Source organism: Bicyclus anynana, chromosome 14 (genome assembly GCF_947172395.1).
Source record: "Bicyclus anynana chromosome 14, ilBicAnyn1.1, whole genome shotgun sequence".
Lineage (NCBI taxonomy): Eukaryota > Metazoa > Arthropoda > Insecta > Lepidoptera > Nymphalidae > Bicyclus > Bicyclus anynana.
This window is the reverse complement of record NC_069096.1, coordinates 2,255,118-2,275,977: the sequence shown is the minus strand read 5'-3', so window position 1 is coordinate 2,275,977 and position 20,860 is coordinate 2,255,118. Positions and strand designations below refer to the sequence as shown.

The window sequence follows — 20,860 nt, the reverse complement described above, 5'->3', positions numbered from 1 at the left end:
TGCTTCAGCATATATTTATGGTGAATTTAAGACTTTACTGTATATGAATTCCACTGTAAATAACCTGTAAATTCCCGCTCGATTAGTTCCCCAATCGATATAGGGGCATACATACCTCCGCACGGGACTGCTGACAGCTAAGGGCGTGGGCACACCGAGCGCTTTGATGCGTTGCTGCATCGTCGGCGAGGGGCGCGCGCCACCGTTCGACCCGGTCTCGTACCTTAGTGGCTCCATGACCACCCGGTACCCTGAGGTAGTTGTACCGCCGTGACTGCAATGCAAGGTAGCTACGGTGAACGGTTAAGTAGTTCCATTTACTTTATCATTTAACCCTTAATAACAGTCACTACCCATCTAGATGGAAAGCTCTCATAAATACGCATTAATCAAACCCAATCATAAGGTAGCTACTGTGAACCGTTGAGGAGTTCCATTTACTGTCCTTCATCTTCATCATCAGACTCCTAATGACAGTCACTACCTATCTAGATGGAAAGCTCTCATCAATACACATTAATCAAGCCCAAACATATGCAGTTATTGTGAACCGTTGAGGAGTTCCATTTACTGTCATTCGTCTTCATGACCAGACCCCTAATGATAATCACTACCTATCTAGATGTAAAGCTTTCATCAATACAAATGAATCATGCCTAAACACAGCGTAGCTACTGTGAACAGTTGAGGAATTCTATTTACTGTTCTTCTTCTTCATCATCAGACACCTAATGACAGTCACTACCCATCTAGATGTAGAGTTCTCATCAATACACATTAATCAAGCCCAAACATAAGGTAACTGCTGTAAATCGTTGAGGAGTTCCCTCGTTTGTGTTTCAGCTCCATTATCAGACAGAAGACAGACCTTCACAAAATTGTAGTGCTTTAAAATACCTAATGAAAAAATTAACCAACGCATTAGCCGTCTCTACGATTTTCGAAAGTTCCCCTCGATTTCTCCAAGATTCCATCGTCAGATCCTGACATGAAGAAACCCGGTACCCTGATGACATCGTACAGAACGCCTATTAAATAAACAACGTGGAAAAGGATGATGTGTTATCGTTAATTCCATACACATTATGTTGAATATACTATTGAAACCAGAAATAAACAAAATTGGCCATCTTTGCGCTTACCTCGTGTTTCTCGAAAGCGGGCTAAGCCTCGGATAGTGATGCGGTCTCGGTGGCAAGTGGTGGTGGGGCTCCGCTGGGGGGAACAGGTTGGCGGAGGAGCCCCGGCGCTGCAGGGGCGGCGGCGTCGGCTCGCAGTCCGCCGACTGGGACGCGCCCGGCCCTTCCAGCTCGCCCTCGTGTTCTTCCCGACCCGGCGATAGCTGCAGACATGCGTTAGTTGCCATAACGATAATCATGGCTTGAGTTGTATTATTTTTTCATTATTATAAGGCCGTTCACGCTTCACGTTCAGATATTCAAATGCAACGCGAATACAACGCAACCCACAGGACAATTGCTATCCCAGTCAAAAAACTAAATAAAAGAAAAAAATACCCTGATTGAGTTTGTTCCTCGCAAGTTTAATTTACTGTTTTTGACTTATCACCATAATGTATCTATGTACATAAGATAACCTAACGTTTCAAAAGCGTAGTTAATAATAAATAAATTAATCTAAACTTTCTTTATTGACAACTTCAGAATTAGAATTAATAAAAACTCATAAAAACCTTGATTTGTGTTCCAAAAGTTAAAAAATACTTTATAAAGTCAGCGACGTAAGTATAGTGATATGTAACAAAAACAAGTAGAAAAGTAAAACTCGGACAAAGCTAGAAACTATTTTTATGAACTTGAAATTGATATTTCTAACCATTTAATAGACAGATAGTGACCAGTCCAAACATTACAATAATTTTGCTGCTTAGCAGCTTAAAAGATATTCCAGAGACCAAAATGGACAACAAACAGCAAATCAAATAACCATTTAATAGTATAATTTTCAAACATGTTATGTCAAAATACTCTTCGCAAAGAAGTGATTTATTTATAATTATTTAACAGGAGAGCCAGACATGACCATGTCTTCAATTCACTTTAGACATTCATTAAAAACTTAATAATTTTAAACGTTAGAATTTGAACTTTCGTGAATTGAAGGTACGTAATTTGCTCTACAAGCATGAAATCTAGTTATAAATAATGAGGATATATATGATTTTGAGCTTTATCAGGGTCTAGAAAAGCAATGTGTAAATAATTATATTCATTTTAGCTTCTTAATGAATATTATGTGATAACAAAATCTAAACAAAGCCTACCGACCGGAAATTAAAACTACATTAAATTGAACTTTTTTTGGCCAATAATTTAGTTCCAACTTAACAAAATAAACTCATAGAATCTAATAAATAAATGTAAACACAATACATAAAAGTAAAGTAAAATAAATAAATAAATGTAAAGTAAAACATATATCTCTTAGTGGCGATATCTGGGGTCATTCAGAGAGTTTATAAAGCAAAAAAGACAACTTATCAAAATGTATTAAATACTGTGTCACTAGAGATTTAAAGATTTAACCCCATATCCAATTTCTTGAGTCGTAAAGAAATTCACTCACTAACTTGAAAATTTTTCACAGCATTTGTACAATCATCATATTCAATACTTTTTGATTATGTCACTTTGGCTTTAACTAAAATGAACTATTAAGATTTTAACAATATAGACTGAAACACACACTCTAGAATAATACACTATTAAAGTACACAGAGCAACATTGTTTTATAAATATTTTTTAATATTTATGTACCATATCATATGCCTGTAACGAAATATTGCCCCCAAAATAACACTTCTATATCTATCAAATAAACCCCTTTTCGACTGATACTTTTCCACACACAGACACATTTATATACAGTAAAAGCTCCTTATTCGCTGGGGATACGTTATTTAAATGTGCCGCGAACACAGAAACCTGAATATCGACTGGTATATTGATTGGTATATGGATTGGGAGGAAATACGTTCTTGGGTTCACAAATTAAAACAAATATAACATAAAAAAAAAAATTGACGTATTTGACCAAATTATGTAATTTTTCTTGCTTGACAGTTTATTAAAACCTTCTTTAATTCAGACTGATATTTATCAGTGGCATTCTAAAACCTTCATTTTACTACGTCACAATTGTAAAGTTTAAGATTTCACGTAATTTTTGGCAGCAAGATCCGCGAATAACAAAATCTTTAGCCGCGTATAAAGGAATTGGGTCGCAATTTTTTAATCCGCAAATAAGGAGTTTTTACTGCACCAATAGCTTCCACAAGCTACCACTACAGACACACAACACACAGCGAGCGGTGCTGGTCTGGCTCTCACCTTGTTGTAGTGCGCGTGCGCGCCGAGCGGCCGGTGCGCGGTGCCGTTGTCCGCCGTGTACGTCTTTACCTGCGCGTGGTGGTCGGCCGCTATGGTGGATATGGCGGCGTTGCCGACGCCGCCGTCGCGCCGCTTCTTGCCGCCCTTGTATATGTATTTGGACGGTCGGACCAGGCTGGAATTATCAACATTAAATATTTAGTAGATCCTCAAAATTCAAAGAATCAAAACACGATATTCACCTTAGTTGTGTATCCGAATATCAAAGAAAGTTTAACGACTTGACTAAAGCGCTTTTACGAAAAAGTAGGATTATTTACATTTGATAGGCATTATTACAATAAAACCATAGATAAAAAAATCTCATTTCGATTTATTTTTTGACATTGCTTCCAAACTCTTCATTTGAACTTGTCAGCCTTTACCGAACAACCCTGCTTCGTGCCTTCTCTATCTACTCGACAATGGCGAGATATACCGTGACAAGTAGGCACAAATGAAAGCCACAAAGAAGAATTTCCTATAGTGTCGATGTCAAAAAGTTGCTCCACACCTCTCCGACAAATCTCTGTTTAAAATGTAACATAGACAATACATAATACAGAATAATTTTGATTTATTTCAAAGTTTTGCCGAGAGGACTTTAAACTGGGGACTGTAGTCACCGTGAGCGGATAGAGCATAAATGCTCTGGTGACTGTAGTGCGTAGGAGTTTCTCTGCCTTGTTGGTCCAATGGTTAGCCTATGCTGTTTCGAATCCAGGGTCGCGTCATGGAATACCTACTGAGCTTTTATTAGGTTCAGGTAAAATTCTCAGCCCAAAGTTAAGAAGTTGGTGGTGTCCCTTGAAGAGCAAGTTAAGCCATCCCTTCCGGTCATTATCTGATAGTGGTCATCGATGAAATAACATTATCACCCTAACTAAACTATGCTCCACATGCCCTCTTCCCTAGTATACTTTAGCCCTAGTCAAAATGTTATATATATGATATGTTATTGATGTTACCGTTAAATTGTAAAGTACGGTAGTTTATAATCTCGTGATATTATAATATACCGATACCGATAGATTATAATATACCGAAAAATAACACGTTAAATTGTCATCAGTATTTTCAGTTCACAATATGACGGTAGATTATAATATCACGACTGAGATTATAACCTAACGTATATTACAATCTAATGGTGACATATATATGATATAAAAGACGTTTACGATTGTAAGTGACGTTTTATTTTTATTCACTCCAAACTACCCTAAAAGCAGTGTGGCAGTGTCACAAATTATGTTGTTAAGACACAAGTTTAGATGAAGTAATAATTAGAAACTACATCAAGATGTTCAACAACTCACTGAGGAAGAAAGAGAAACGAGTTTCCTGTCGCTTTCTATCAACGAGCGTTTGCAATACGTCGAATTTTTAACCTATTGATAAAACTTTATATGTAATCTAACAGAAATTAAAGAGTAAATTGATGAATTCTGTTAATCACAAACCATAAATTGACTGTAAATGGCGCTATCCTTTTCGCGTGGGACAGTTTGAAAAGGATGACACTATCAGACTTGTCATCCGAGATTCTTTGTATGGTTTACAAGGTACTGAGTTTAGTTTTTGGTTTGCTCGAAACCGACAAGAAACTTAACGAGATATTTTACCTATTTCTAACTTTTCTCCTTTCCATTTCTAACTTCAAAGGGGTGCGGAGTCCTATAACAGAGGGGAATGGACTAAAACCTATTTGATAAAACCTCTGTTAAATTAAAGCATTTTGAGGTACATTAGAACGGCCTTGAAAATTCATCACTCTACATAATTAGATGTGATAAAAGCCTTGACTGTGTGTAGAAAGTACTACACATAGTCAAGAAGCATGTTCCTCATGTTCCTGCACCCTTGTACTGTGCGGGAGAGGACTCAGTTAGAAAGTCTGTGCTTCGGACATGGTTTCGATTCCTCGGGTCATTTTAGGATTCTTTAATTTCTAAATTGGAACTAGGTCTGGTCTAGTCTTAGACATGCTTTCATCTTAAACTGCATCGTCACATAACATCAAGGGAAATCGCTAACTGCGACGCCCACGCGCGCACCAGGCGCACTGAGGTATGCGCAAAGGATTTCGAAGGCGGAGCAACCGATTGAGGTTTGCTTAATTGGTCCTGGCTGATGGGAGGCTTCTGTGACTACCTACCCTACCGGCAAAATGCCCCCAAGCAATTTACCGTTCCGGTACGAAGTCGTGTAGAAACCGAAATAGCTCAACGTTAAGAGCAATTTGACTCGTCACTGAGAGGTGGTGGTTCGATCCTCGTCCCGTTAGTCTATTGTCGTACCCACTTCTAATACAGTCGTTCCTGACTAGTTGGGAGGGGAATAGAAATATTGGTCATATTTGAAAGATATAGCAAATATTCCTTTTTTTTAAATAGGGGTATAGATTTTCATACCTACTCCTAAAGTTATCCCGCTTCAATTTCATCATCACTTACCATTTATTAACCGACTTCCAAAAAGGAGGAGGTTCTACGTTCGGCTGTATGTATGTTTTTTTTTTTTTTTTATGTATGTCCAGCGATAATTCCGTCATTTGTGGACCGATTTTGAAAATTCTTTTTTTGTTTTGAAGGGTTTGATTCCAGGGTGGTCCCATTTTTTTCATGTCAGGATCTGATGATGGCATCCTGGAGAAATCGAGGGGAAATTTCGAAAATCGTAGAGACGGCTAGTGCGTTTGTTAGTGTTTCCATAAGGTATTTTAAACCACTACAATTTTATGAAGGTCTGGAGTTGGTCTGATGATGGAGCCGATACACAGACGATGGAACTCGTCAACGATTTACAGCAGGTACCTTTTGTTTGGGCTTAATTTATTTGTATTGATGAGAACTTTCCACCTAGATGGGTTGTGACTGTATTAAGGGTCTGATGATGAAGACGAAGGACAGTGAAGAGAACTCCTCGACGGTTCACAGTAGCTACCTTGTGTCATGTTTTAATTAAAGCCGTTTCTGAAAGAACCACAGAAATTGTGTAATTTAAACGGCTTGAATTAAAACATCACTGGCTTGGCACCGCCTTCAAACTGATCAGAAGGTAGCACATAGGTAAGATGTTATTTTTTGCTTTTTAGTTTAGGTTAATTTTTGAGTTGGAAGTCGGTTGAATTTTTTTATTAAAATTTTATTTTAAGATTGTAGTCAAGCGCTGACTTGTCAATGATAAAAAAAATACAATAAAACGCATCCTCACCTAGGATACTGCGGCCCGAACTGCGTGTAGCAGCAGTTGGACCAGCACCCCTTGGAGAAGGGGTTGTAGCCGCCGGTGAACTTGCCCGTCACCTGCTCGTTGGTGGTGCGACCCCGCGACACCAGCACCATGTGGAACCCCGTCAGACCGAATATGGGTATCGCTAGGAGTGCGATTATGCCCATTATCACCATTCTGTTTAATTACAGTTCAGGATACACGTATGTAAATATATGTAATACAATAGGCTAGTTGACACATTTTTTAAAACAGTCTCTAAAAAAAATATTTTGTAGTTGTTTGTAATTGAAAAGAAAAAATCATATGTTTTTGAGACATTAATACATAACATTATGAATTTTTAAATATTTTTTTGACAATACGGGCCAAAACGTGACGTGTAAAAAAATACAAATTTAAATTGAGTTTTATAAGAAATCCTTAAGTTATATTAATTAATATCGATATATTTCCGACTCTTAATCTATGTACTATACGAATTTAATATTGTTTATATTAAATTTGATATGAGGCAACTATTATTTATATAAAACTAAAACTAAAGTTCTTTAACTGTTAGAAGGAACCTGCTGTTATCTAGTTTACCTGAGAAATTATCTTTTCAAATATAGAAATAATAATAATTATTCATTATTTCCTAGGAATGAGTCTACGGCATACTAAGTGATTTTCACGCAACATCTATTTTTATTCTGATTGTGTATTTACAACAGGCTCCGTCTCAACAGTGAAGAAGGGATGAATGGAACAACTCTATAAGGGCTCTCTAAAGACTACTCTCAACTTCCATTTAAAGACATTCAATCTAATAGGGTAGCCATTTGGCACGTCGATTCTTTTTCTACAAACGCTAACGTTTCGAAAACTAAAGAATTTTTTTTTTTTTAAATGTAAGGGAATGACAGATCTGATCGACAACTTGACCGTGTGACCTGTCGATTCCCATACATTTCTAATTTTCGAATCATTTGCGATTGTAGAAAGAGAATCGACGTGCAACATAGCTATAGGCCCTGTCACGTGACCGTGGTTGGATACCATGCCTGGACGACTTGTTACAGAGGTAAAAGAATGAACATCAATATAACTTAACTATGAAAATAATTAACGTATAAAATTTTAAAAAAAAGATTTCATTTCCAAGTTTACCATGTTTTATATCCACGGTCATTGTTATCGTTTCAATCTACAACTTCGTGTTTAATGTATTATTCATTACTTGAAAAATCTATAGCCGTAGCGTGACGCTAGTGACGTAGGGCGATCAAAGACCATTAATAAAATAATCCGTAGGTGGGGCTAACAAGTTCTATAAAAAGTAATTGTTTAAACCACTCTTCAAAGCCGGATAATGACCCTTTTTACTCTTCGTCCCGCGGTTTTGTATCTTTCCCGTGGGAATATGAAGATAAAATATTTATAGTAAGTATAACTTGCTAGAGCCGTGATAGCTCATATGACCTCTGCCTCCGATTTCGGAGGGTGTGAGTTCAAATCCGGTCCGGGGCATGCACCTCCAACTTTTCAGTTGTGTGCATTTTAAGAAATTAAATATCACGTGTCTCAATCGGTGAAGGAAAACATCGTGAGGAAACCTGCATACCAGAGAATTTCTTAATTCTCTGCGTGTGTGAAGTCTGCCAATCCGCATTGGGCCAGTGTGGTGGACTATTGGCCTAACCCCTCTCATTCTGAGAGGAGACTCGAGCTCAGCAGTGAGCCGTATATGGGTTGATAACGACGATAACTTGCTTAAAGACCGTGGCCTCTCTAGAACTGACGCTAGTTCTATATTAGAACGGGTATCCAAAGCTGCTCTAGTAGGATCTTACCAAATTTGGCTAGGCAGGGAGAACAACACGAGCGGAGAAAGAGTGTTAATCGATTATCAAGGAATTCCTTAACCCTACATCCATTGGTAACAAGTCCAGGACTCTGCTCGGAATTTTACTCTCTGCCATGCAATGGACATGGATCCATTGATTGCTAAGACACTCGTCTCTTCTCCCTATTATAATTTTTTTTTTTTTTTGCAAAATGACAATTAAAACATATACTTCTACAGATTATTCTATCAGTTACATACAAAATCGCACCTGTCTTTTTTTTCGCTAGCGTGTAAATTTGCTTGTGATCATTTTTAATGTAGCTAAGGGTTTCCTTGTATTGGACACATTAATTTCGCAGTGGCTTATAGACGCGGCCAAGGACCCGGTGAATAATAACTTCTATTTTTAATCAATATATTTTAGATTTTTTTTTTTTTAATAACGATAAGATTATAGTTTTTGTAAAGGATACGACACAATAGGCTCCACTTGCGTCAAGGTTTTGTTGTTGTTCATGATGTAGTAGAGGCTGAGGCCGAATATGCTCAGCATGTGGATGGACAGCGATATGAGGAAGAAGAAGAAGAACCTGTAGTTCCGCCGCCCGATGCAGTTGTTCACCCACGGACAGTGGTGATCAAACGTCTGGAAACAAATATTTATTTCTATTACATCTTTATCATCGAACGTCTTTTTAATATTTAGGCCGACCCTTTCGGCGTAGCCTATTAAGCTGAAATTATAGATGGAACTAATTAAATAGTATTTTTTATGCAACAACATACCAAAACGTAAAATCCCTTACAGGTAAGTTTGTGATAGTAGAAATTTGTGTATTCTGCCACCTACAAAAACTTACCAAGCGCGTCCTATCTTACTATAAACTTCGTTATTGATTTTCAAGCGACCATAAAAATCCTGATCCAAAACTGATTTGTACAAATTCTTAAGCTGGGAATCGGTTTTGTAAGTGACTCTTTAACCAAACGATCGCTATGGCTTAACGCCTTTTGAGGACCGGGGCTCTAACATTTGAATTATTGAAGCTAAACCTAACATTTTCATGATCCGATCACTGGACCTTCAGAGCCTTGCGGCGGGCGGTAGAACTTGCACGTGACGCACCTCTTCATGCGCACCGTTATGTCAGCTCACCTCTATACAGTGGTTGCACACGGAGCAGTGGCTGCAGCGCGGCGGACGGTAGAACTTGCACGTGACGCACCACTTCATGAGCACCGTTATGTCAGCTCACCTCTATACAGTGGTTGCACACGGAGCAGTGGCTGCAGCGCGGCGGGCGGTAGAACTTGCACGTGACGCACCACTTCATGCGCACCGTTATGTCAGCTCACCTCTATACAGTGGTTGCACACGGAGCAGTGGCTGCAGCGCGGCGGGCGGTAGAACTTGCACGTGACGCACCACTTCATGCGCACCGTTATGTCAGCTCACCTCTATACAGTGGTTGCACACGGAGCAGTGGCTGCAGCGCGGCGGGCGGTAGAACTTGCACGTGACGCACCACTTCATGCGCACCGTTATGTCAGCTCACCTCTATACAGTGGTTGCACACGGAGCAGTGGCTGCAGCGCGGCGGGCGGTAGAACTTGCATGTGACGCACCACTTCATGCGCACCGTTATGTCAGCTCACCTCTATACAGTGGTTGCACACGGAGCAGTGGCTGCAGCGCGGCGGGCGGTAGAACTTGCATGTGACGCACCACTTCATGCGCACCGTTATGTCAGCTCACCTCTATACAGTGGTTGCACACGGAGCAGTGGCTGCAGCGCGGCGGGCGGTAGAACTTGCATGTGACGCACCACTTCATGCGCACCGTTATGCCGTTGATCTCCACGCTGCGATACAGCGGCGCTCGGAAGTCGTCCTCGCGATCCTCGTCAGGTGGAGCTGTGTACAAAAAAAAATATTTATAATAACATTTCTGCTATACCAAATTTACATTAATCATCACTCTAATTTTTAATGACTGCACACATCGCGACAATATTCGTGAGGCCAAAATGAAGTGCCCTTTTATTCGCCAATAACTTTGAAGTATTTGTGAATGTTTCGTCAAACACATTGGCGTTATTGAGATGAGCGCGGAAAAACATCACAGAAAATGAACTAGCCCTTAGAACTTCTATCTTTGATCGACCACGCTTGCAGCGGGTTAACGGAGCTAGAGTGAGTTAGCATCTGTAATCCTAGCCACTCATCATCCAATAACTCTACGCTTGCAGCGCTAACGGCAGGTGATTCGATAAAACTGATCGTGTGTAGGTCGCAATGTGCCTTCCCTACTCCAGATTAAACTTTACCTAAACCAAACGCTCCGGTATTTGATGAAAACTGTACGAAAATTCAAAGAATTTCGATTTGTCTTTGATTCCGATATTTTGAAGCCTAGTTTCCGTTCGATACCTGATAAAAAATCGAACGCATATCAACTTAAGGCAGACCGTGACCGATTTAAAAAATACACCGCATTAGGTAGGATTTAATCCACCATAAAGACCAAGGCCGCACCGCAAATAGTCAAAAACAGATCTTATCATAGCACGGCAAAGTTTATTTTCGTATGCACCCTTTGTGTATACGATTGAGCTGGTCCCAAGTATGTTTGCATTGGCTTGCAATAATGAAATCAAGATGCAAATGAGGTTCGACGTTACAATTTACTAAATCAATAACTATGTCAAACAATCAGCGCTGACCTACGGCGTCTTATTATAGAAATAAGTTTTCTATAATAAGACGCTGTAGGGAAAAAGAAATAGTGTATACTTTACTCGCTAATGCATATAAGTTGTTTAATAGCCCACACAGAACCAAAGATTTTATACTATAGATATGTCATTAGCGCGTCGAAACTGAGGCGAACAAAGGCGGCTAATTGTCTTAATTTTATTTAGTCGCATAGTAAACAACGAGTTATTTTTAAACAAATAATACCTACCTACCTACCTAAATATTCTCTACAATGTCTAGTTGTGCGTTTAGGAAGTTTAAAAACTATGTACAGGATGCTCGGGAGTATTTCCCATAACTTCAAGGTGTTGGCTACTCCACATAGAGGAGCCAAATTGCATAACTAATATTTTTTTAATTAAAAAAAAAAATTATATTTTCATACAAATTAATTCAAATGATTCCGACTATCCACGTAACACACGCCTTAATCTATCCTTGCATTTTAAAATACGTAATCGTTGTGGTCAGACGGTCGATATCGCTGGCACTCCGTACTTCACTAGTAAGCTACTTCATGATATTTATCAATGAAAAAGAAAGTTTGGCTAGGTCATAATATAAGGATGCGATATAAGGGACCCAATTCACGATCCATTTACAAAAGAAATATTATTTACTCCAAAAATATTCGTTCACACATGTTTTTTAGACATTTTTTAATTCATTCACCTTAAAGAATATAACCGTAGAGTTATGGGAAATACTCCCGAGTAACTTGTATACATAAATATATAATTTAAGTAAACACAAAATTGTGCATGTATGGAGTGGAGTAGCTAAATTCGGATCACTTTGCGGTAATTTGGTAGGCACGTAACATATCTAATAGTATAATATCGTTGCCCAGAACTCGAACCTAGAATACCTAGTGATACATAGTGGTTCAATGATTCAGTTTCAGAAGTACAATGTACTAAATCAATAACTATGTCAAACAATCAGTGTTGACCTACAGCCGTAATTAACTGCATTCGAGCGCGATACGTCTAAGCCAAGCGTGACTTCAAGTTCGCTTTTTATGCTGCTATCTGTCCTACATACATACATGCATGCATTTTACTTCTAATTTTACGGAAGAACTTAGTATTTTCATCAGGTCTTAGTGAAATATTATGATTTCAGATATACAGGGTGTTGCAGAGTATATCTCTTCCAGACTTCGTGGGGATTTCTTTTCCAATAAAACCCACTTGGTGGTCACCCTTATTTCATATTGGACGGCTTCTGGGTTCTTTGAGAGCTTCTTTACCGATGCCTCATACCTATGTATTGGGCTATTGAGCAAATAACAAATTCTTGTGCAACTGCACATGTATTTATAAAAAAATACTGCAGCAATTTTAAATGGCAAATGTTCACTTAAAAAAACAGTTAAGAGGCAAAGGGTTATTGGGCTATTGAGCAAATAACAAATTCTTGTGCAACTGCACATGTATTTATAAAAAAAAACTGCAGCAATTTTAAGTGGCATATGGTCACCTAAAAAAACAGTTAAGAGGCAAAGGGTTATTGGGCTATTGAGCAAATAACAAATTCTTGTGCAACTGCACATGTATTTATAAAAAAAAAACTGCAGCAATTTTAAGTGGCAAATGGTCACTTAAAAAAACATTTAAGAGACAAAGGGTTATTGGGCTATTGAGCAAATAACAAATTCTTGTGCAATGGCACATGTATTTATAAAAAAAAAATACTGCAGCAATTTTAAGTGGCAAATGGTCACTTAAAAAACAGTTAAGAGGCAAAGGGTTATTGGGCTATTGAGCAAATAACAAATTCTTGCGCAACTGCACATGTATTTATAAAAAAATATACTGCAGCAATATTAAATAGCAAATGATCAGTTAAAAAAACAGTTAAGAGGCAAAGGGTTATTGGGCTATTGAGCAAATAACAAATTCTTGTGCAATGGCACATGTATTTATAAAAAAAATACTGCAGCAATATTAAATAGCAAATAGTCAGTTAAAAAAACAGTTAAGAGGCAAATGGTAAGGTAATGCTAATGATATAAAAGATCTTTCAATTTTCGTTAAATGAAAATCATCTTTCCAACAGCACGACCTTTTGACAAAACAAAATCAACAAGAAAATGCGTTTCGTATTCGAGACTCCGGAGTGGGTTTCCAATTACAAATTACCTACTGGTGAAATAAGACGATGCGACAAATTGACTTATTTGTAGAGCTCCTTTTGTTTAGTTTAGTAGACTCGACTTTCAGATCGAGTTTCGTTTTTTTTTCTTCAATAATTAAGTAAACATATTTTTGTTATATTTCTCTGTCTATCCCACTATTCCGAATCTTTAATTTAAGAATTAATAAAATTCTCAGGTATGCAGGTTTCCTCAAGATGGTATGTTTAGATGCCTTAACCATTTGGGACACGTAATATTTTTTTTAAATGCACATAACTGAAAAGTTGGGAGGTGCATATCCCGGAACGGATTCGAACCTACGCCCTTCAAATCGGCAGTAGTCTATCCACTGGGATATCACGGTTTCATTTATTTAGAGGTACACCTAATGTGTACTCCAGCAATCAAGGAAACATTTAAACAGAAATATCACTTCGTAGCGATTTTACTTTGAATTAAATCAGTCTGTTAATACTAATATCTGAAACTGGTAATTGTATAGCATTTTATTTACGTAGTTCCCGTTCCCGCAGGAAAACGGGGATAATATATAGCCTTCCTCGATAAATGGGCTATCTAACACTGAGAGAATATTTCAAATCGGACCAGTAGTTCATGAGATTAGAGCGTTCAAGCAAACAAACACAAAAAACTCATCAGTTTTATAATATTAGTATAGCGTATAGATAAATAGGTAAACATCTTAAAACCAGTTCAGACTTATTCTGCCATTTTGTATGTAAATTAATATAATACTCGTATTTACATATGTATTTTATTATCTGGAAATTTTATCAAGGAAAAATAGTCTGTATTTAGTAGTAAGTACATGAGGATCTGTAAGTACTTTATGGTAATAAAATGTAAGTTTTGAAATGGAATGGTTGATTTGAATCCTACGTGTATAACCAAAATTTCTGTCGCTTTAGCCATGTCACATATCAATTCTATTTCTACAATAGGGATGATGACAGTTTTTTAAATTGTATACTGTATTACTCCCGAGCACCCTGTATATTCAAAATTATGCTAATAGTAAAGGAATTTTGTAGAAGAAATAGAGTATCTGCGATCATTACTTTCTGAACTACAGAGATTTAATGGAGCAATTTTGCCGCGCTGCCATGGATCGCTACAAAACCGCTCCATAATAAATGGCACGAAAGAATGACGTTGTCGATTCGTGAAATTCTTAGATTTTTATATATGGGGGTATAAACAAAATTACAAATAATATCTTTATTTGTGATTTTATGTCTATACTTCAAACAATGAAATATGTTGTATGAAATATGAAGCTAAAAATGTATGAATTTTCACCTAATTACGATAAAAGATTTTGAACCAACATAGTCACCATCTACATAGCTAACGCTTCAAAATTTAATAATATATAGAAATTACATAGCCCGATTAGTAGATTGTTCACGTGGCCTATCGATAACGAAACACATTCCCATACATTCCTTAGTTTTCGAAGCGTTAGTGATTGTAGACAGAGAACCGATATGTAACATGGCTAGAGCGGATGACCTGATTTGAATGAGATTACCATTATTTAATTTCATACATTTCAAGCAAGTGTACAAAATGAAATATGGTTTGTCGCCTTTAAAAATACCAATTTTTTTGTATATTAGTAACTACATAATTAGTGTCTACTTTATTTTCTTAACTAATAATAAGTATTATTTATTAACTGTATACATTGTGTGATGTAGATCAATGAGATTAAAACAGGCACTTTATCATCAGGTTATCGTAAAAGCAAACTCATCAAAACATTTATCTTAATCCATACAATTTATATTCAACATTTAATGAACTATGAGTAGTATGTTGAACTTTGAATTAGGTATTTTTAGTTTAGTGGCCAAGTGCGGAAAAGACCCAGGAAAGAAGAAGAAGATTAATAAAGCTAAAGAGTTTGTATGTTTGTTTGCTTGCTTGAACGTGCTAAATCTCAGGTGAAAAATTCTTTCATTGTTAGATAGCCCATTTATCGAGGAAGGCTACAGGTTATATATTATCCGCGTATTCCTACGGGAACGGGAACCACGCGGGTGAAACAGCGCGAGGTCAGTTAGTGACGTAATGAAGCAACTTTAAACACATATTGAGAGGTCTAAGATTCCTGAGTTCAATATTCAAAACAGTGCGATCTGGGGACCCCCATAAAACTGCTTGCATTTTTTTTCAACTCTGAACGTGATTTGTTTTATAGAACACACACACGCAATTCTTTAAGAATGATATTATTTTATTGAATTTTAATTCAAAACAAACGACAAATGCAAGTATGAATATTTGCATTTGTTAGCACACTGATATCTCAATATTCTAAGATATGGTACAATATTAAAAAAATCCGGCCAAGTGCTTGTCGAGCTGCGCGCAGTGTAGGGATCCGTAGATTAAATGAGGGCTTCAAGCCCTTATAATGCAAAAATACTGATAGCACATATATATCCCTGTCACACACTATGGAAGAGACAACAAAAAATCATCTTCACTTTACATGTCGGGGAAGGTACCCCAAAAATGTTTTTTTAAAATCTAATTTTTACCATTTTATAGACGTGATTGATGTACTTGTACGTATATTACTATGTACGTACTGTTGTCAATTTCCTTTTTTCTAGTTTCAACAGACTCCGAGTTATCTTATACTACGGAACCCTAAAATATACCTATTTATAATGTCTATTATTACATCAATTAGTTTATTAAGTCGTCAGGTCCGGTCCATTCATATTATTAGCACGATAGATACTATACTTATCCATTGACTGGCCTGCATTGAGCAAATGCGTCTGGTTAGTGTTAGGACGCGATATTTTACGAATGTAATCATTACTTATTACACTGTACAATATTATGTGTACAGACAAATGTAAAAAATTACTTATCTAATGAAACAATTTTTATTTAAATACGATTTAATGACGTCGTAGATACATAATGATCTTTAGATTTGTATAGGCGTTCAAACAAAATTACTATAATATCTTTGTTATTTGTGCGATTATGTTTGTAGTTCATTTAATGAAAAATGTCACAGTTAATGTAAGGAAGCTAAAACTGTATGAATTTTCATCTAATTACGATAAAAGATTTTTAATAGATTTTGAAATTATATAATCTTATTTATTTTGCAAATATCCAGACAATCTTTGCTTTTTACGTATAAAATAATAAACATTGACCTTACCTAAGAATACCAAATCATAAAAGTCAATATCATAAAGGTCAATATATTCAAACCTAGTCATCATCCCCATTAAGTTTAATAAACAGCATATCTACAATATGAAATCAGCGGCACATTAAAACTCAAGTAACATTAGTTATTAAGGCATCATGTTGGATAAGATGTTTCAACTTTTATATAACTTGATGGTAGTTGAATTATTTGAATCTTACCTTTTGGTATAACTCCCGGGTCCATGAAAGTGGCCAGTGTAAAATTGGCCAAAACAAAAAATGTTATGACACCTTGGTATGCAGGAACCCATGGGTGCTTGTACAGGTAATATTGACAGCTAGAAGAAAAATATAGTTATCAAAATCATATGTATTATAGTAATAAGCAAATCGCAGGGATTCTCTGCGTGTGTGAAAACTGCCAATCCGCATTGGGCCAATGTGGTGGACTATTGGCCTAACCCCTCTAATTCTGAGAGGAGACTCAAGCCCAGCAGGGAGCCGAGTATGGGTTTATAATGATCCTTTAGCAGGAGCAGCAGCTGCTTTTGGCTTTATAATACAGAATTCAATACATTTAAATAAACTGTAAGTGTCTGTCTGTGATTTTGAAATACCTAACTGTGATTTCTCAAGTGTTTACCACTGAACAGTCTGAACCACTTTAACTGAGGCTTTCAGTAAAAGATCCTCTATCTTTTACTGAAAGCCTCAGTTAAAGTGGTTCAGACAGACGAAAATTAACACCATCTAGGTTACTTTTTTTCCAGAAAATATTCCAGAAATCTCCAGATAGATTTGTAAAAACTGAATTTTGCATGAATGTTTGTTTGACATAATGTCACCAATGGTTAATCAAAAGTTGAATTTAAAATTAAAAATTCAGAGAAATTAAAAAACTTAAACTAATTTTGTACTAGCCTACTACATCACAATCACAATTAATGTTTTTGACCATTTTTTTTTGTTCTTCATTGTTCTATTGATATATAGATTGTAAAAAAAATTGTACTAAGTTTTTTAAGACTTGGGAGTTCAAGGTTTTGATTTAAACATTTTTGCTTTTGGCCAGCAAATGGTTTGGTCTGGCTTGAGCTTCAGCTAGATTTAGCCCTACCTTTCATACACAAGAATACTAATTAATTACATTACTAAGCCACAAAACATTCAGAGCTCAATTATTGTTTTTAACAGGGTTGAATGAACCCTTTGCAAGATACTATGAAGGGAGTAAAATAGTTAAGCATATCCAAAAAAACAAAAATCTTTAAAAAAAATGCAACATGTATGTATAAGTAAATGCTATCAATCAAGCCTCAGCATTTTTAAATAAACAACAATTTAAACAGATAATATGTTGTTTAAATTGTTGTTTGGTTCAAATCATATTCAGGAAATAATTCCATGATGGGATCACGTTTACAATAACAAAATTTAAAACCAAATAGCAGCCTCAGTATCTCACTCCAGGTCATTATTTATAGTTAGGCTAGCAGACATTCTGTAGTTTCATCTGTATGGAACCTGTTCCCTATGGAATATAAAAAATATGATAAAATATATTCCATGTTCATCAGGTACAATGTAAGATACTAATGGAGAAAGATTTTTTAATATCAGTTCAGTAGTTACAGAATCAATTCAAACAAACAAACAACTCTATATTTCCTATTTTTGAATTCAAAAGATTGTGAGTGTTATTAATATTAATTTATCGTGAAACATGGCTAAAACTCATGTAATACCACATCTGAGTATACCCAACTAGTTCAAACTCATTCAGGGCAGACTCCGACATTGTATCATGTGAGTGAGGGGTTAGGCCAGTAGTCCACCACGCTGGCCTAATGCGGATTGACAGACTTCACACATGCAGAAAGTTATCTGGTATGCAGGTTTCCTCACAATGTTTTCTTTCACCATTTGAGACACGTGATATTTAATTTCTTAAAACGCACACAACTGAAAAGTTGAAGGTGCATGCTCTGGACCGGATTTGAACCCACACCCTTATGATGAGGCAGAGGTCATATCCACTGGGCTATCACAGTTTTAATAAATATTTATACAAACTTTATCTACTAAATAAAAATCTTAGAGACTGCATGCAAATTTTCAATGAGCATGGCCATATAGTTTTAGCTGTGTATTGATATGACACTCTGTTATCCTTTCATATAGATACTAGCTGATACCAACTCCATTCATGTGCATTAATATGTTTTAACCAACCAGCTGTAATATGTTCTGCCTATAGCTGTAATATGTTCTGCCTATAGCTGTAATATGTTCTGCCTACATAACACCTATCTTGATACTGCCTAATGTTAATAACTTGTATTGACTTTTTAACATGATTTTTCAGTACTATTAGAACATTTACACATGGAACTTAAATAATATTAACTTATATATATTTGGACAATGATAAACTAATTAACCAATTCTCAATTTCAATAAATTAATTTTATTGTTTACCTTACAGAATGAGAGATGAAGGTTAAATTTTGAATTGTTTATACATTTATGATACAAAGTGGATCAAAATATGTTTAGCAATAAATTTTACATAAAGCAAACCTTATCCTTGGAAATCTTATTAGAAATACTGTTACTTAGTTTGTGATATGGTGAAAATAATTAAAATTAATGAAGCATAAAAACATGATTATAGGAAATTAGGTATACTGCAATTTTATAGAAACAAATAGTAATTAGAAGCGAAACATTAAATGACAGTGCTATTTCATATAGAATCTATAGTGCAAACAACAAGTGATTCATTCTTATTGATTCAAATATTTTGTTCCCACTGTATACAATTCTAAGCAAGGGCTACGCATATAAGGTAAGGGCTAAATAATGAATTCATCGTGAGACGTATTCCGATGGGAATTTCGGATGCTTTGTGGTGTAAATAATGACAGGCAGTGTGACAAATAGCTACCAACATACGAGCATTTTTAACATGGATTTAATGAAAAACCAAATAGTGTACACAAGAAGATAAATGGGGCAAAGGCAGGCCCGTGATAAAAATAGAAGTAATTCTACAATCCTATGTGAAAGTTGTCACAAACTGATCGCACCCGATCGACAATGTATACTCACGGAAAATAAAAAAATAGAGACGTGGTGCCCAAAAGTAATGTCCAAGCGAATGTCGCGGGGATATATCTCGTTTTTAGGTCGCATTTGGGCATATTGTGTCAATTCTGTTTCCCTAAAAGCGAAATATTTCGATTTTATTCACTACAGTCCAACATGGCCGCGCCTATTAACTTGACAGACAGAGACAAATTTGTGTGGCAGAACTGGCAGCCTGTCACTTTGACAGGCCATGTTGATTGTGACCATAGAGTACAGTAATTATAAAATCGATACTTTTAATTTTATTTGTTAAATATTATGCTTAAAAAACACTAAATTGTTACTCACTTAGACTCAAAATAAAATTACTTGGTTAACGTAACACCTACTTCGGACTACTTTAGTATTTTAGTCGAGTACGAACGATTTTTGGGCGGTAAATCCAAAAATTGTTAGTACTCGACTAAAATACTAATGTAGTCTGTATGGACTATCTATCATAGATAGTAACGATATTAATCATTTTATCTTAAGAACACACACAGCTCACTTTAACATTAAATAGTAGAAGATAATGAAAATGGAACTTGTGAAATCACAATGTGGCAGCACCCTATTATCTATGTATTTAAGGGCAGCACCACATTATTTTGCTGTCACTGATCATCATTTGACTATAGAGCAACCAATTATTGTTGATAATTTTATTAAATAATGGATATAGATTTTTTTGTGTTGAAAAGCCCATTTATCGAGGAAGGCTATAAGCTACATAATATCAAGCTACGAAAAATAGGAGCAAAGTACCGATCAAATATGTGGCCGAAACGGAGAAAATAATGTTCGGTCGTCAGCTAGTCTTCCTAATATACAAATGCGAAAGGTCATTCTCACGAAATTTCGAAAATCGCTTCACGTACAAAGATGAAATTTGGAAGGGAGGTAGTCATAGTTAGTATGTATCTGCTAACAATGGATTTTGCAATAGGGCCGGATTAAAGAGGTCTAAAGGCTCTCACAAGTTTGTATGAAAGTTCTTGATTTTTAAAGCTACGAACTTGAATTTTTTAATTTGAAATTGTTTGATGACGTCACGGCGTTAAACTCACTCCTCACTTGAAAATTTTATATTTTGGGAAATTTAGTAGTAGGCCATACATAATACATTAGTATTTTTATTAGTAAAAAAAGAAATTTCTCTAAATTTTATTAAT

General features: G+C 36.2%; 1 protein-coding gene across 3 annotated transcripts in view; it reads right to left on the bottom strand.

The window, feature by feature from the left end:
* LOC112057882 (palmitoyltransferase ZDHHC8) overlaps positions 1–19,859 on the bottom strand; it is a 32,039-nt gene extending 12,180 nt beyond the window's left edge. Inside the window, exons 1-8 of one of the 3 annotated variants that reach the window (XM_052885631.1) lie at positions 19,668–19,859; positions 16,776–16,894; positions 10,212–10,369; positions 8,929–9,101; positions 6,607–6,801; positions 3,352–3,526; positions 1,143–1,342; positions 116–274 (exon numbers count right to left, since the gene is read on the bottom strand). In XM_052885631.1, the coding sequence (XP_052741591.1) occupies positions 116–274; positions 1,143–1,342; positions 3,352–3,526; positions 6,607–6,801; positions 8,929–9,101; positions 10,212–10,369; positions 16,776–16,894; positions 19,668–19,759 (1,271 nt within the window). In that variant the 5' untranslated portion in view covers positions 19,760–19,859. The other 2 variants (XM_052885629.1, XM_052885630.1) reach the window with 2 other exon arrangements.
* Between the last annotated feature and the right edge of the window lie 1,001 nt (positions 19,860–20,860).